This window comes from Hyalella azteca, unplaced genomic scaffold (assembly GCF_000764305.2).
Source record: "Hyalella azteca isolate HAZT.00-mixed unplaced genomic scaffold, Hazt_2.0.2 contig3814, whole genome shotgun sequence".
NCBI classification, from domain to species: Eukaryota; Metazoa; Arthropoda; class Malacostraca; order Amphipoda; family Hyalellidae; genus Hyalella; species Hyalella azteca.
The window spans coordinates 138,210-156,327 of record NW_025934048.1 but is presented as its reverse complement, the minus strand read 5'-3'; the positions used below and the strand labels follow the sequence as shown (position 1 = coordinate 156,327).

The 18,118-nt window shown below is 35.4% G+C and overlaps 1 protein-coding gene across 1 annotated transcript in view; it reads right to left on the bottom strand.

Annotated features, from left to right (window-relative positions):
• LOC108674957 (disintegrin and metalloproteinase domain-containing protein 22-like) overlaps positions 1 to 18,118 on the bottom strand; it is a 70,935-nt gene that overhangs the window by 34,332 nt on the left and 18,485 nt on the right. Inside the window, exons 4-5 of the mRNA XM_047879781.1 lie at positions 10,809 to 10,952; positions 5,732 to 5,959 (exon numbers count right to left, since the gene is read on the bottom strand). Coding sequence (XP_047735737.1) covers positions 5,732 to 5,959; positions 10,809 to 10,952 — 372 coding nt within the window. The remainder of the gene's footprint in view (positions 1 to 5,731; positions 5,960 to 10,808; positions 10,953 to 18,118) is intronic.

The following is an 18,118-nucleotide window of genomic DNA, read 5'->3' as shown; positions in this document are numbered from 1 at the left end:
CACAATAGTGAATTTTTTCCATAAATGAGAAAATGCGCTAAAAATATTTTAGCGCACTCGCAAACAACGTGTAAGACATGAAACAAGTAAATCAGTGAAATGTTTCTTATTATTGAAGCTAAGGTTTACCAGGAAATTATAAACTTATTAACGCTCAACGTTATTTTACGTCACGGTACGGTATCATGACTATGGGTAGAATTTTAGTATTTAAGGTTAGAATGTACAAGAATCAGGGGACTGCGCAGAACGTTGTTATTAATTTATTTATTCGAATTCATGACTGATTTCATGTAACCCGATTTCATTGGAGCCTTTGAGGCGCTGTCTCGAAAGCTTAATATCGCTGACCAGAGATTTGGGATGCGGCAAATTCTGAAGGCGTCAGCAGTCGATTTCTGTGTCTCTGCAGAGATAGAATTGCGCCAGCATATATGCCGAAATGAAATTGCGCTACTGTATCTGCAAAGATTTAATTGCAGTAGTGTATCTGCAGAGATATAATTTTACCAGCGTATCTGCAGGGATATATATAAAGAATTGTGCCCGCGTATCTGCAGAGACAGAATTGTGCCAGCGTATCTACAGAGACAGAATTATTGTGCCAGCGTATCTGCAGAGACAGAATTGTACCAGCGTTTCTACAGAGGCATCAGAATTGTGCCAGCGTATCTACAGAGACAGAATTGTGCCAGCGTATCTACAGAGACAGAATTGTACCAGCGTATCTGCAGAGACAGAATTGTGCCGTTAATGGAAGAAATCTTTCCCGGTAAGAATATTGTTGCGGACAGATTTTTTTTGTCCTGATCTGTTTGTTCACTCGAATTTTGGGTCTGGTACCTGGATGAAATTACGATCACTTTCGGATTATTGTTTGTGAAAAATGTTATTTTCCTTCATTTATGAAAAATCTTCTGATTTAGCTTGATTATTATCTTTTATTAGCCATTTTTCTTTACATGCATCTCAACACAATGTAATGCTATTGAAATGTTTCCATTCTTTTGAAGCAAAAGTTATTCAAAATTCAAATCACTTTAAGATTTGTGCCGCTCCTAATTTTAAAGTACCCATGTAAAGGGATCATCGAAAGTTTTTAGTGCCAGCTTAAGTTTCGAAAGCGTTAGCATAAAGACCTGCCATAAGACATAGGGATAAGTCGACATCTAGAGAATTAAACAAACTCTATTGTTAATATAAAACACAGTGTGACTGAAATTTTAAACGGCGAAATTAAAAAATTTAGGTAAGATTAAATTTCAATATCTTTTATTTGTATTTATACATGACAAGCCAAATGTCATAGAAATTCTATTCATCACGAAAATGGAATAATTTGGGAAGGAAATTTTTCGGGTAAATACAGATTTTTCCACGCTGAAACCTTTAGAATTAGTGCGTCAAATAAAAAAGTTGCGTATATAACATGAATAATTTGCAATGAATAGGGATACCTCAGTCGCAAATTCACAAAAAGTGAGCGTCGACTAATCGGAAATGGGCCAGAAGCTGGTCGTTGACGAGCATATGTGCAAAAATCGGTCTCGTGGGATCGTTTATCACAACCGGTTATAAATTATTGTTTTGATATTGCATTTGGTGGAAAAGTGGTGTCGGAATATTGGACCAAGTGGAAAATTGGTGTCGGAATATTGGACCATGTATAAAAATTGGTGGAACAATATCGGATCAAGTGGAAAATTGGTATTGGAATATTGGACCAAGTGGAAAATTGGTGTAGGAATATTTTACCAGGTGGAAAATTAGTGTAGGAATATTGGACCAAAAGTAAAATTGGTGTTGGAATATTGGACCAAGTGGAAAATAGGTATAGGAATATTTTACCAAGTGGAAAATTGGTGTAAGAATATTTTACCAAGTGGAAAATTGGTGTAGGAATATTTTACCAAGTGAAAAATTGGTTTATGAATATTGGCGACCGAGTGAAAAATTTGTAGAGAAAAATCAGTAATCTAGCAGAAAATTATAGTAAAAATATTTTCGAATAAGCTTCAATACTTCAGAAAAGGTTGGAGTTTGGTTAAGATTTTTTGAAATGACTGATTAGCGATAAAAAAACTCTGCTGTTATTGGTCTACTGTAAATTCAAATTTAAAAATTAAACTATTGGCTTATTTTTAGGGTAAAACTTTAAGGAAGTACATATATTGATATTTGTATTAATTCTGCGCGCAACGTTTTTAGAATGCCCTTTAATATCGACAATTGACAAAATGATCCATGATTCGAATTTTTTTTTTCAAAATATGAGTAAAATTATAAAACTATTTATTAGGTTTACTTCAGTTTCAATCCCCAAAATTCCTAAAAGAATGCATCAAGATATAGATAGGGACAATTGATTACGGTTATTATTCACGTATAGGCTCATATAAACTATAAAGAGATTGAAATTTTTTTTCTAAGAAAAAAAAACTCGTAGCTATAAAAGTACTAAAATACAAATAATTATTTTATTCATCGCGGAAGCTTTCAAAAGTAAAGATTAAATTATGGAGAAAATAAAGTGACGATAATCCAAATCCCAGCACTCTACAATGAAGAAAAATAATTTCCAGGGCAAAGTTTTTTGAAATTGAAAAAAGTTTTGCATTGATTCGACATCAAATTTGAGAGTTTCCATCCGATCATTGTCTTGCGGACCTCTCCCGGTCATAGAAATTTGCTTAAAATCTGCGTTTAAAGTTGAAGGACTTTAAAGACACCACTGTGAAGGACTTTAAAGTTGAGAAATATAATCACCGTGAAGGACTTTAAAGTTGAGGAATATCATCACTGCAAAGGACTTTAAAGTTGAGGAAAATTATCACTGTGAAGGACTTAAAGTTGAGGAACATTATCACTGCAAAGGACTTTAAAGTTGAGGAAAATTATCACTGAGAAGGACTTTTAAGTTGAGGAATGTTATCACTGTGAAGGACTTTAAAGTTGAGGAATATCATCACTGCGAAGGACTTTAAAGTTGAGGAAAATTATCACTGAGAAGGACTTTTAAGTTGAGGAATATTATCACTGTGAAGGACTTTAAAGTTGAGGAATATCATCACTGTGAAGGACTTTAAAGTTGAGGAATATTATCACTGTCAAGGACTTTAAAGTTGAGGAATTTTATCGATGTGAAGGACTTTAAAAGTTGAGAGGAATATTACCACTATGAAGGACCTTTCGATTTGAAGTGAATTTTATTTCTTAAATACATTTATCCGTTTCTGCCAAATAAAGTAGGTTATTTCCAGAAAGTAGGTTATTTGGCCTCCGAGTTATTTTGAATAATTTTCTTAAAGAACATGCAAGAGAATAATTTTTGTGCTTTCTGCATTATTTTATTGAATAAGGTGACATTAACTTTTTCATTCAAGTCAAGGATGTTAAAAACCAAAATCCAATGCTGTAAAAATCCGGTACTTGAATAACCTAAACCTTCATTAAAGATAGGCGACACAGAAGCATGCTGGTGTGACTAATAAATATGAAAAAAAATCAGCGACCCATGAATTCAATGAACCTCTAGCAATAGAATCGAAATCCCCAGCTATTTCCAGAGCAAATTATTTAGAACATCAACAACAATGATTGCGAAGTTGCAAGAAGCAACCGAAGATAGAAGTATGCTCCTAGCCTGGCAAGCTCTCCTCCAAGCATTTAGGAGGAGATAGGTTCTGCGATTGAGACTCAAGGAGGCTCGTCCATTGATGAGTTTATTAAAGAACTTTCTGGAACTAATAACAAAGTTCTGGAAAGAAACCTGAGGCCTGCAGGGCTCTCACTAGAGTGTGAAGTCGCTTCAAACTTGTCCTCATTGTCTACCGTGAAGACTTGCGTGAGAGCTTCCTTGTTCAACAACATCTGTGCCGAGAACGGCTAGAGCAACACAAATCATGGTTGAATTAATACTGTATTAATTCAACCATGAACACAAACCGCTCACAACGAACGCCATGTCAATAAAATTCAGAATAATCTAATGATAATTTATTGCAATTAAAATTCATTAAAGCTATAACTTATTGATGTTATTATTCGTTGTTGTCATAATTCATTGATGTTATAATTCTTTTACGTTATAATTCATTGATGTTATAATTAACTGAAGTTATAACTTAATGATTGTATAATTCATTGATGTTATAAATTATTGAAGTTATAATTCATTGATGCTGTAACTTATTGCTGCCATAATGCAGTGATGTGATAACTTAGTGATATTATAGCAACTGTTTCATAATCATGTTTTCTTTGAGAATAAGTTCGCTTCTATGACAGTTGATTTGTTACTAATTACCTGCATAATACCCGCAAAAATAGATAAACAAATAAATTATCAGCATTAGTATCGACTCGTTTTGAAAAAGAGTTTTCTGCACTGCCTCGGCAGTCGAAAGTTTAGATCAACATCTTCAAAACTTGTCGGGTATCTATAAGTTCTGCCAAGGAAGCAATGAACATATTTGGAACCAACAAAAAATAGAAAATGAAATTATTCATTAATGCCCAATGTTGTTGAATGCGGATACCATCCTTCGAAAAATACATGTATGACTAAATACTCCAAGAATTATGAAGCTAAAAAATATAAAAGTTATTTTTATTATAGTATTTTTCGATAATCTTCGCTGAAAACTAACATGACAATCAATCTATCATTATAAAAAAATTATTATGATTGTCTCAGTTTAGTTGTGTTCGGTGAATATTTAATGGTCTTCTTTGTTACTCACGAGTCCGTCCTTATAAATATTTTTTAGCGTTGCCTAGAATTAACACTTTATGCAAAAACGTCCATATTATTTAGCGTCCATATATTCTTCAATCTATTACCAAATCTTTTTTTGGGATAAAATAACTTCGATAGTTTAGGAGAAATCAAGATATTAATCAGCGATACTCAAGAATCTGTTATTGAAGTTATTTTCACGGCCAATTGGAAATTAAAAGATAAATAACCTTGATATAGTTCAGCGATACCCTCCAAATCAATTATTGAACCCAATTTTACGTCTAACTGGAATTCAAAACATCAAGAACCTCGATATTTTCCAGCGATACTCACGAATCAGTTATTGAACCCACTTTCCGGGTTAACTGGAATTCAAAACATCAAGAACTTCGATATAGTTCAGCGATACCCTCCAAATTAATTATTGAACCCAATTTTACGGCTAACTGGAATTCAAAACATCAAGAACCTCGATATAGTTCAGCGATACCTCCAAATCAATTGTTGAATCCAATTTTACGGCTAACTGGAATTCAAAACATCAAGAACATCGATATAGTCCAGTGATACCCTCCAAATCAATTATTAATACCCCTTTTACAGCTAAATGGAATTAAGAACATCAAGAAGCTTGATATTCTTCAGTGATACCCTCCAAATCAATTATTGAATCCAATTTTACGGCCAACTGGCATTCAAAACATCAAGAACCTCGATATAGTCCAGTGATACCCTCCAAATTAATTATTGAATCCATTTCTACGGCTAACTGGAATTTAAAACATCAAGAACCTCGATATTGTTCAGCGATACCCCCAAATCAATTATTGACCCCACTTATACGGCTAACTGGAATTCAAAACATTGTTGTAGTGACGGTGGAATTTCGATATAGTTCAGTGATACCTCCAAATCAATTATTGAACCTAATTTTACGGCTAACTGGAATTCAAAACACCAAGAATCTCGATATAGTTCAGCGATACTCACGAATCTATCGTCGAGGAAGAGCGCAGTTTCGACGTATTTCGTCGCGGTTTGGATGTCCCTGGCGTACCGATGGCGCGCCTGCTTGCGCTTACGGCCGTGGGAGATTCGGCCGTAGCTTGAATGGTCGAAGCCCGGTCCGTTGGGCCAGTCGTCGTCAGTCACCCCACACTTCTGAGGTTGGTGGGTTGTCGACTTCGATGTCTCCGTGACGTAGTGCGGGTGCCGTGACTGCGGAAACGATAATAAATGTAGTCATGATACTCGTTGAAAAAATTGTACATAACTGTTAAAGTCATACCGTAGGTCTGCTTAAATTTCTAGTTCACCAAGAATTTAAAAGAAAGCACCATAAAAATTCACAATATATGGCATTTTCTTTGCACATAGATTTTCACTTAAAAGTTTTCTTGTGTTTGTTGTACAGTTAAAAAAAACATGAGGGTTACATCTCTAGGACGGATTTTTTCGAGTAAATTGAATTGAAGAAGGGTTAAAATACATGGAAAAGTTATTGTTTATGAATCCATCCTGTGGTGTAGATGCTCGAAACATTTCTCTGTCTCGTCGAAATATTTCTTTGTAACCGTCTGATGATATCCTATTCCCACAAGATATGATAATTTGACTGTTGAACAGATTCAAAACGTATATTGTTTGATAGGAATTCTGAGACGACGCTACCAAATCCAGTAAGCCGGTGACATATGCGCAAATGGACGTGACTGCAGAAGAAACTAATACAACATCCGAACTGTTAAATTGTTAGGTCTATTTACCTAAATACCCTATAAATAATAATGTACGGATTAAAAGTAATTATCTATTGTCGACTATATTACATGCCAGAGAACAATTGTTCTATAATTTTATTTCCCCACACTTTTACTGGGATGCACATGTACAACAATACGAGTATCGCTGGTGCTGGTACAACTTTAAATACAAATACTGCAATTACTAATACAACAATACTGATACTGGTACTGTATTGTATAAAAGAGTCATCAATCTAATTGTACTCGCAGGAAGATCCTCTAAAGATCCTGATATTGCAACGCCGTTCTTCCGTTATCGATTCGAGATCTTTGCAAATCTTCTGAGATCAGAGCATACAAAGAGGCGAGATCCGCTCAAGTGATGAGGATCTACAACAGAACCTATTGTAGTAGTGACGGTGGACGGTATTGTAGTGACGGTGGACGGTATTGTAGTGATGGTGGACGGTATTGTAGTGATGGTGGACGGTATTGTAGTGATGGTGGACGGTATTGTAGTGATGGTGGACGGTATTGTAGTGATGGTGGACGGTATTGTTGTGATGGTGGACGGTATTGTTGTAGTGACGGTGGACGGTATTGTTGTAGTGACGGTGGACGGTATTGTTGTAGTGACGGTGGATGGGTATTCTTGGAGTGACAGTGGACGGTATTGTTGTAGTGACGGTGGACAGTATTGTTGTAGTGACGGTGGACAGTATTGTTGTAGTGACGGTGGACAGTATTGTTGTAGTGACGGTGGACGGTATTGTTGTAGTGACGGTGGACGGTATTGTTGTAGTGACGGTGGACGGTATTATTGAAGTCACGGTGGACGGATATTGTTGTTGTTATTGTGAAACTATAGCGTAATTTCTATGCAAAAATTTTTTTCTCGTAGGCTTACGCACATCATTAATGAAATTACACCTAATCACCAGATCATCATCATGATTGAAACAACTACAAGTTCATACAGACCAATCGTCTTAATGGCAAACTCATAAAAAGCTTGGAAAGCCAAAATGTAACTATTAGCATCCCAATTCATGGTAAAACCTTCAAATTGTAAAGAATGCAATATAACGTTCATCTCTTCATACTATAGACCGCTTTAAATAGTCTCACAACATGCAGAGATTGAAGCTTTAGATAAGAAAATTCATTGATATTCATTTTGATATTATGGCGTCTCGTTGGGTGCATGTTTTCGGGGTAAAATTTGATAGACTTTCTCGATGGTAATGGAACATCGTTTGACGAATCTATAGCAGAAGAACAGGAGAAGTTTTATCTAACATCTATAGCGGGACAACAGGGGATGCTATATAGCATCTATAGCGAGACAACTGAGGATGTTCTGTAGCATTTATTACGAACAACAGGCGATGTTTTATAGTATCTATAGCGAGATAACTGATGATGTTATGTACCATCTATAGCGAGACAACGAGTGATGTTCTATAGCATCTATATAGCGGGACATCAGGTGATGTTATATAGCATCTATAGCAGGACGAGTGATGTTCTTTAGCATTTATATGGCGGGACAACAGGTGATGTTATGTAGGATCTATAGAGAAACAACGAGTAATGTTATGTACCATCTATAGCGAGACAGCGAGTGATTTTCTATAGCATCTATAGCGATACAACAGGTGATGTTATATAGCATCTATATAGCGGGACATCAGGTGATGTTATATAGCATTTAAAGCGAGACATCAGGTGGTGCTATATAGCATCTATTTCGATACAACAGGTGATGTTCTATAATCATCTACAGGCAACGGTCGCTCTTTCAAAGGCTTCACTTGAATTAGGCTTCGACCGCGGATCGTTGTCGTGAATACGTTGTTGGTTGAATGTAGGAAGCGGAGTCGACGTTGAATGTGAACTTCGGCATTGAATAGCTGCGACACGTGAATGCACTTCGAGAAAAGTTCCCAGTGGGTCATGAATTTAATTTTTGTTTAGGTTTAATATTGTTTAATTTGAGATCTATTTACTTGTAACGGGGGAAAGTAAATACGGAAGTTCAATTTTGGCTGAGTGGTAATTAAATTTTCATTTGTAGCTACTGTAATTTTTGCCTGTATGTACATCAAATATTGCTTGGTTATGAGTTATTTATGAAAGTTGTGTTAATTGCCACTTGTCATTTATCAGACCTTGTGTCACACTTTATTTAATTGTTAGCAGGTCCAATGGCTCTTCTTCGGTTCAATGTTAGCTGTTATTGTAATATAGTGTGTCAACACAGTAACTAGCAGTAAAGTAAATCATGAAATTGGGCTGTATGAAGCTCGATTTGTCGTCAAGATGTTTTATTTCATCCAAAACACATTCCACATTTAAGGCCGTTAATTATTTCACAACAGTAATTGATAAGCATCAAGTAAGTAAACGCTTTCGACGCTAAACAATTGTTGTGCTTTTGGACACATTGAGCAATAAATGTAGCATTATTTTATCCCCAATAGACAATCACAAATGAAAGACCTGAATATGCGACCATCCTGTAGAACGAGCGATGAGCTAAGCCCATTTTGAAATGAAAGTCTGGTCCCAACTTTGGCATTGAGATGCCATCATTGCCAACTGCTAGAAATGAAAGTTTGAATTTGAAGATGACTCAGGCTGATGTGTATGCAAACCCAGGAAAAAGAACCCTGTTACTGGTGAAAAAAACTGTCAGGTCTCACAATGCCTTCGCTCGATATCGACGAAAACCAATTAAGTGAATTGACTCAAGGAACTTAGATGGTGGCGTATAGAAATGGATATAATTAGTATTTCTATATTTAAAACCATGCCAAGAAATTTGTTACAATGAAATAAACTTGTTTAAATTTTGTGTTCGTAAAATTTTGCTAATAATACTCATTTTTGGGGGGGATTTCAGGTTATAAAAATGTTATTAATATAGCAAATTTTCGATTTATGCAGTGTTTTTGGGTCAATAATTCCAATTTTTCCATTGATTTCTCGCGATTGTATTTATGAGTAGGGATGCAATTATTGGATTCGTCGCACTTATTTATCTCATTTTCGATTGGATAATGTTTTTTTGGACCACGTATTTTTACACACGGTCGTTCCACAAGCCNTCATGATACAACGATAGTTTCATGACACAACTGTGATAGTTTCATGACACAACAGTAATAGTTTCATGACACAACGATAGTTTCATGACACAACAGGGATAGTTTCATGACACAACAGTGACAGTTTTGACACAACGATAGTTTCATGACACGGCAGTGATAGTTTCATGACACGGCAGTGATAGTTTCATGACACAACTGTGATAGTTTCTTGACACAACAGTAATAGTTTCATGACACAACGATAGTTTCATGACACAACAGGGATAGTTTCATGACACAACAGTGACAGTTTCACGACACAACAGTGATAGTTTCATGACACAACTGTGATAGTTTCATGACACAACAGTGATAGTTTCATGACACAGCAACCACGAAACTCTCACTTCCGAAGGACCAGCTGAAACGCTACAAGTGTCGTCCTGGGAGCCGTTGCAACGCGGTGCTGTTCAATAGAGTCGCTCCAGAAAACTAACTTCATGTCAGGCTAGCGCAACTTCTTTTAGTCAGCCATAAAAACAGGGTTGATGTGTATTGGCAGTTATTTTTACAAGCCTTCAAATGTATTTCGCATGTTAAGCTTATGTATTTTTGAAATATTTATTGTACAAGAACGTTGTCAAGTGACTCAAGAATATCTTCAGCTTGTAATAATTTCGGAATTCTCCGGTGCACTTAATTTTCATGCAATTATTTGGAAGATAGTGAATCATCTGACGAAGCGTTGGGGCTATTGATAATGTCTGTCACCTATGACATTGAACATAATAAAACATGGTTTATTAACTCAGCCTCAAACGTTGAAGCGTGACTATTCACTATATATTCAACTTGACTTGACTATTTACTGTATACCTGCTGCAGTACGTAACTATTTATTGGACCTGCTGAAGGTTACTACACCCGCTGTACATCACTATTTACTGTACCTGCTGTACATCACTATTGTATCTGCTGTACATAACTACTGTACCTGCTGTACATCACTAATGTACCTGCTGTACATCACTACTGTATCTGCTGTACATAACTACTATACCTGCTGTACATCACTATCTACTGTACCTGCTGTACATCACTATTTACTGTACCTGCTGTACATCACTATTTACTGTACCTGCTGTACATCACTATTTACTGTACCTGCTGTACATAACTACTGTACCTGCTGTACATCACTATTTACTGTACCTACTGTACACCACTCACCAGGTTCTCCCCGCCCGCTATAGGTGCCACGATGAGCGTCTCGTTGCCGAGCTGTATGATGCCAGCCAGGCCGTTGCACGTCCTGAACGCTGCGATGGCCCCTGAGTAATCCTTCACTGTGCCGTGGTAGTAGCAGTGCTCGATCTGCGATAGACAAATGGTTTAGAGTTAAAAGTAGTAGTAGTAGTAGTAGTAGTAAGTAGTAGGAGTAAGCAAATAGTATAGAGTTGAAAGTCTAATAGTAGTAGTAGGCAAATAGTATAGAGTTAAAGTAGTATAGTAGTAGTTAGTAGTAGTAGTAGTAGTTGGCAAATAGTATAGATTTAAATAATCTTCGTGAATATCAGTTGATCTTTATCATTCCTCTCTTCTCTTTAATGACCAAGGATAATTTGGAAACAAGTGTTGTAGTTGATCTTAATCATTATTCTTTTGAATGTCCAAGAATAATTTGATGTAAGGAAATAATTTTTGAAATCGGATTATGTTATTCGTTCTCGACCTGTAAATATTATAAATTAAATCAAATTAAAGGCTCATCCTTATGCAGCCGTAAAATGAATGATTTTGTAATTTATGGCTTCAGAAAAGAGGTTAAAGTTTTAGAAAGCGGCAGTAATAAAGATCTAATATTAATAAATCTAAAAACAAGATTTATTAATAAGTTCACAGTTTACTGATCAAAAATTTATCATTGTAAAATAACCCGTGGTTTTTAGTCATTCCTTTCATTTAATCTGCAACCGGTGTTTCAAATGAGTTATTGGTGAAAAACAGGGCTAATATATAGATAATCCTACAGTCCTACAAATTCAACATGAGTTCTTCAATAAAAATTTATTCGATAGTTTATGCAGCTAAAACGGTAGTGGTAATGACTCATTCAAAGAAATTTGTATTAAATTTTAATTTTTAAGCATTTTTATAACATGGTACCTGTGTAGTCTATTTTTACTTTAACAATTTTGTATTACATGGAAATTTTTTTCTATTAATGTGGTTATAAATGTCATCGTGAGTCTAAGAAATTGTCCATCCCTCTCGAAAGTACGTGTAACATTAAATAAGTAACATCAATATAGCAAGTAAGCAATATTCGCATTTTAGTCGCGCGAGTATTGCATAAAGGATTCAAAGGAAGCACAATTCAGCAAATTGGTTGTTCCTCTCAGAAGTAATTAGTCTACGTAACTGACACGAGCACCTGTAGCGACAAATAATACCAGTTCTGCTAACAACTTCCTAGAAGCCTGCAAACTTATGTATATTAAACTTATTAAACTTATGTATATTATTGTTTATTTATTTATAAAATATATAACTCGAGTGTGCTTGTAACTGCGGACAACTGTATTAATTACAGTGACCTCGTAATGACATGAAAAGAGTGGTTGGTAAAAGTAATTAGCAGTTTTTTCTTTGTTGTAAAATGCCGGGAGGGAAAAATCTGGTGATGAAGAGAAATAAAAAATTTATTGATGAAGGTTAGATGAAGATATGAGAAAAATAATCATATTATCAGAATAATATTGTAAATTTAATTCGTTTTATGAAAAAGTATTTAATTTGAATAAAACCGAGAAATATCTGATGACAGGAAATCTAGTCCACAACAAAAAGATAAAAAGATGAAATAATATTTTCCTTGTTCATATCATGACTTGATTATCATTACAATAAGTAATAATGATTGATTAAATAATAATATAGTTGTGCGAATAATTGTTTGCTGTGCATAAATTTTTAGCCGTGCTGGTGATTATGGTGATTAAAAATCAGCCTCACGAGGGTTATTATTATTATTAATAATAATATTATTATAATATTTATAATTATTATAATATTAGTGATTATTATTATTATTATTATTATTAAGTGTCCCACGAGAGGCGAAAGCGATCATGGCTCGGGTTTATTAATATTACACTCATATATTCAAATAAACTGTATTGAATCATAATGGAAAGTAAAATAATATAATGGTAAAAATAATAATTTTTTTAGGAGTAGAGGACTGAAAAGGTGGTAATCATGCTGCAGTCCCACAACCCATATAATTTTGATTGAACAGATAGATATAAATTTTATAACTTTTTTAATAATTAAAAATGTTCTTTCTGAAATCAAAAAGCATATTACACTAGTGCAAATAACATTGTGTCACCTCAAACTAATTTCACATAGGGTAAAAATAATCAGTTCAAAAATAGCAACTAGTGCTTAAATGAAACAGCAGTCTCGAATATTAAAATTACGTTAAGCAGAATAATCTGAAACATTAATTTTAATTAATTCTTGCTTTGCGACACAAGTGCCTCCTGCAGCTTACAAGTTAATTTTGTACAGTAGGTTCAATTTGCCTAAAGGTCTCTTCAAAGTTTGAGATTAACTTTAACATATTATAACTAATATATATTTTATGTAGCGGCAGCGATGAGATTTCGTGTAGCTTACATGTTCTAAGAGGTGGCGGTGTTCTAAGAGGTGGTGGTGTTCTAAGAGGTGGCGGTGTTCTAAGAGGTGGCGGTTGCTGCCGTGTGATGGCCGTGGCTGCCGTGTGATGGTTTTGGCTGCCGTGTGATGGCCGTGGCTGCCGTGTGATGGCCGTGGCTGCCGTGTGATGGCCGTGGCTGCCGTGTGATGGCCCTGGCTGCCGTGTGATGGCCGTGGCTGCCGTGTGATGGCCGTGGCTGCCGTGTGATGGCCGTGGCTGTCGTGTGATGGCCGTGGCTGCCGTGTGATGGCCGTGGCTGCCGTGTGATGGCCGTGGCTGCCGTGTGATGGCCGTGTTAAAGAGGACAGATCCACGAGGTCTCTGGCCTCAGACGCTCGACCCACGCTCGCCCGGTAATGTTCTTTTGCAAAAATTTTGGCTGGCGAGGAATTTTCGGTGCTAACAATGAAGATAACGTGGAATTTGATGATGAAAATTAGACTCCTGTACTCAAGTTTCCTGTTAGTGGACGAACTTGAATTGAGTTAAATATTTTAGTATGATATTACCGTCGAATAAGTGGGAACAAACGGATTCAACTGTATAACACGAGGATTTTTATGAAAATTAACAGAAAAAAATTGGAAACACAGTGAATAGACATATTATACGAAGCTCGTTCTGGTCCTTGTGAGTCAAAGTAATCTTACGATCACAATATTCAACAACCTCTGGCATGGCACACATATAGTGAACCTTCACAATCAAGGCTGTTAAAAACCAACGTATTATTATATAAAAAAATCATTTGAATCGCGACTATTAACTCGAACTGGAACCAACCACTGCCATGTCATAAGTTGGATGTTATGCGCAATTATTATTATTTTTAATTATTAGCGGTTAATTATTATAAATTATTAGATATTAGCGGTTACGTACTCCAGTCTGCGGTAAGATTATTTACATCTCATACATGAAAAAAGCTTTGTTTTCCGTCTTATGTAGAGATATCATAGCATAGTGATGTTGCGCTGAAGAATAGGCCTGATGTAACCTGTCGCAGATTCTTGTACTTTTCGTGACTTATCCACAGGAGATCTAAAAACAGTCCTTCGACCGGATCATTTCCGAACTGACGATAGTTTGAAATAGCTACTAGACTTCCATCGGGTTCGATGTGATGCAAGCTTCCTTCAGGATGATTGTGATGCTCAATATAAAACCTAATTCGACGTCAACCATCGCGTGTGCAAAACTGTGCATGTTATGTGGTAATGTCTGTAGAGAACATGAACGAATGTAACGTTCAATATGTACTCTAATTTGAAGCTCAACCCAAGCGAGCAGTACATTATGCGGCCTGGTGAACCGTTCTGTCATAGCCTGTGGTTCCAGAGATTGCTTTTCCATTGTTCGCATTAGCTGTAAACTCAGAGGTTGCATCTCGAATCTTGATCATAGCTTGTAATGGCATGCCATTGCTACCAGGTTACAATGACACATGAAATGAGACTTGGAAAATCCTTCTCGAGCGCCGAACTTGGAAATACGCAAGCTTACGATCCAGCCTTTTTTTTATGTGAACATAAAAGTAATTTTTGAATTATTTTTGGAAAAGCTGAAATGAGATTTTTGCTACTGAACCCAAAAAATACTCAAGCTTGCGATCCAGACTTATTTTTTATGTCAACATAAAAGTAATTTTGAATTATTTTATACATTTTAGTGCATTTACATTAATCCAACACTTATGGGTATCATCTCAATAAATTAATACGAACTTAAAAAATATACTGACTTGCAAGCTTATTTGTTTGTGAGCAAACTACGCGCGTTTTAAAAGTTTTTTTTTCACTTTGAAATGAGAATAATTACATAAAAGAACGAGCGTTTCAAGTCCAAGTTTGTTTGGAATCTTAGATTGAGTTTTCAGAATTGAGCAGAGCGACTAAATTTTTATTTAAAGTTTAGGAACTTTTTACTATAGCATGCAATTTTCCGTTTATGACTACATCCTCTCACAATAAATTTTAAAATACAATTTATTTCATACATAGTTCACAAATAGGTATCGCGCTAGTGTCATAATGTTCTGTGTGAAAAATTGTTGTAATTTTTGTTATAGAATTAGATGGTACTTCGTTAATGAATAATATTAATGGTGGAGGACGTGAAAGGAATTTTATTTCATTATTTTAGTTCACCGAAAAATATAACCATTCATCAAAATTATTACAGAAAGTATATTAACAATGAACTCGCTGCATCGATGCAGTAAATTAAATCCAGTATCATCTAATAAAGTAAACCTTGATTTTGAAAGGAAGATCAGAAGAATGGAAATATGACCAATCATCAAACGTAAAATATCACAATGCAAATTAGTATAAAAATCCCAAAATATTTTATAAAGCACATTAAGAAAAGGCTCTGTAGGGACTTTTAAACTTCAACGTTGTTATCCGTAGCAAAACAAACAAAATTTTCTTCAATTTGTCTAAAATATCGAACCTTTTTTAAACCATCCGAAATACTTTTAAACATACTTTTTTCTTTCTTCTTTACTTCAGTGAACTGTAACTTTACTTCAGCCTTGACTGCCAATGTTTGGGGTAAGACATTAAATAGCTCATGAACCTTTCCTCTAATGTGTAATATTTCTTTCTATATTGTACCTAATATCGACAATATTTCTATTGGTATTGTACAATTAGTATTATAGTACTTCATTCAGTGTACAAGTGCAACTTACGTATGCAATTTCCACAAGTACTCAAATACACTTTCCTAACAGGCGTCTTACTTTATTAATTTCAGTCTAAATCCCCCCGCGCTTGACCTGGCATGTAGCGGTGCTTAATCCAGACAGCTATAACTCGCTGCATATAACAAACAAAATCCTGTATTATGTAAAAAGAAAACCTTGGTTTTCAAAGGAAAAACAGAAGACAGGATGTGTGAGCAGGATTGCCGGCCAAGCGCAAGTAATAAACGTTAAGATCAGGTTTAAGACCAGTTCCCGAGCCATAATTCTGCCATTGTAGGATACCTCGCGGTTACACAGGCAATATTACGAAGCTCTATGAGAGGCGCTATGGCTGTGTCAACGTAGCCTGGTCCTCCCTCTCTGCATAGTTAATTTCCGTGCATGGTTCATGCGATGCTTCATGTCCCTCAGGCCCTTCACACTCTGCCAATCTACTTTATACTAGTTACTTACGACTGCTCTCGTATCTGCTATCTACTTTATACTAGTTACTTACGACTGCTCTCGTATCTGCAATCTTGTTTATGATATTTACGTACGTATTGTAAGTAAAGAGTACGCAATTGATAACGCAAATACGCGCTCGTATCTGCGTTAGTGAAGCATGCGTCTAACAACGAACCTTATTAATTTAAAACGCAGTTGATCATTACTTTCAGTTGTGACTTTCTGTGAATTTTAATATTTTAATTCACGTAGGTGGTGCATATTGTCACCGAACACTAACTTTAATACAGCTAATAATATTTAATATTTAACTAACTCATTATACAGCAATCATTAATTTTTCGTCGAAGGAGGTTCTTAATGATCATTTTCAAGAACCGATTTGAATTGAAATTTATAATCTGTACACGATACTTCAATTTACAGCTTAATTATTTATTTAATTTTCGATACAATGCAGAAATTTTACGAGTCGAAGTTTTTTACCCGAAATACTATGCCTTAATTTCATTTATACGTGTAATTATTCTATAATTTTGAACGTGTGAAAACTTTCGCCTTCACTGCAGAATTCTTTAGAAGAACTCATAGCATCTAATACTTCAAAAACTGTGAATTCAATACATATCTATGTGAATATTCATGAATATATCATTCACCAAAAAATCATTTACTACAACATTCAATTTTTCTCAGCTGAAAACAAGGTAATTGAAATTCATCGCACAAAAGGCCTGTTGCTAAACGCTTAGTGCTCTGCCAGGCTCGTGATGGCTACCGCGAACAAGGCGATGTGCATTGGAATAGGCGGCAGTTGGCCAAATAACACAGACGAGGGTATTTTGCTTCTCTTCACCTACATTGGTCCCGTACTTTACTGGCTGAGATTTCACGCGAAAATTCGAAGCTTGCATGCAAGGAACCCCATTTGTTTTAAAGCCTCAAGATGTGGCTTGGGCAATGGTTTGAAGAAAAGAGAAGTTTGCCCTTAGAAGAATGAAGGCAAGAAATCTAATTTCTTACCTTTATTCTTCTTTTTAATAAATTAATAAAACCATATTAGTGAAGGACTTTGTATGTCTGTGACACTCGCATTTAAAATCTATTTAGTACTATCACGTTTATTTAGTACTTTACTACTATCATGAAATCTGAAATAATCTGTCTGTACTGTCCTGAAATCTGAAATTCTAGGGGAATAATATTCATTACAAAACACTATCAAGGATCGATTTTAACTGATAAATTCTCTAACATTTTATTTGCTAATATCAGAGTACAAAGAATGATGTCCGAAAACGTGACGCAAATTTTATCACAGGGAACGCTATCAGTAACAATGAAGATGATAATATGAATACAGAGGTTAACATCACAATACAATACAATTCATTAGTGTAGAAGATAGTTTTAGTATAGAGAAAGTTATCATCAGCGTAAACGATGAAATTCTTCCATTGAAGATATTATCAGCAGAGTAGAAGATTCTGTACTGGATTCTATCAGTTCTACTGGATTCTATCTATTTCTACTCTGCTCTATCTCTACTGGATTCTATCAGCACAGTAGAAAAAGAATTTGATCCCACAGGATGTTATCAGGAGTATGGAAGGTGAAAATTTGAACCCACATTATATTTTTAGCACGAAAGAAGGTAAA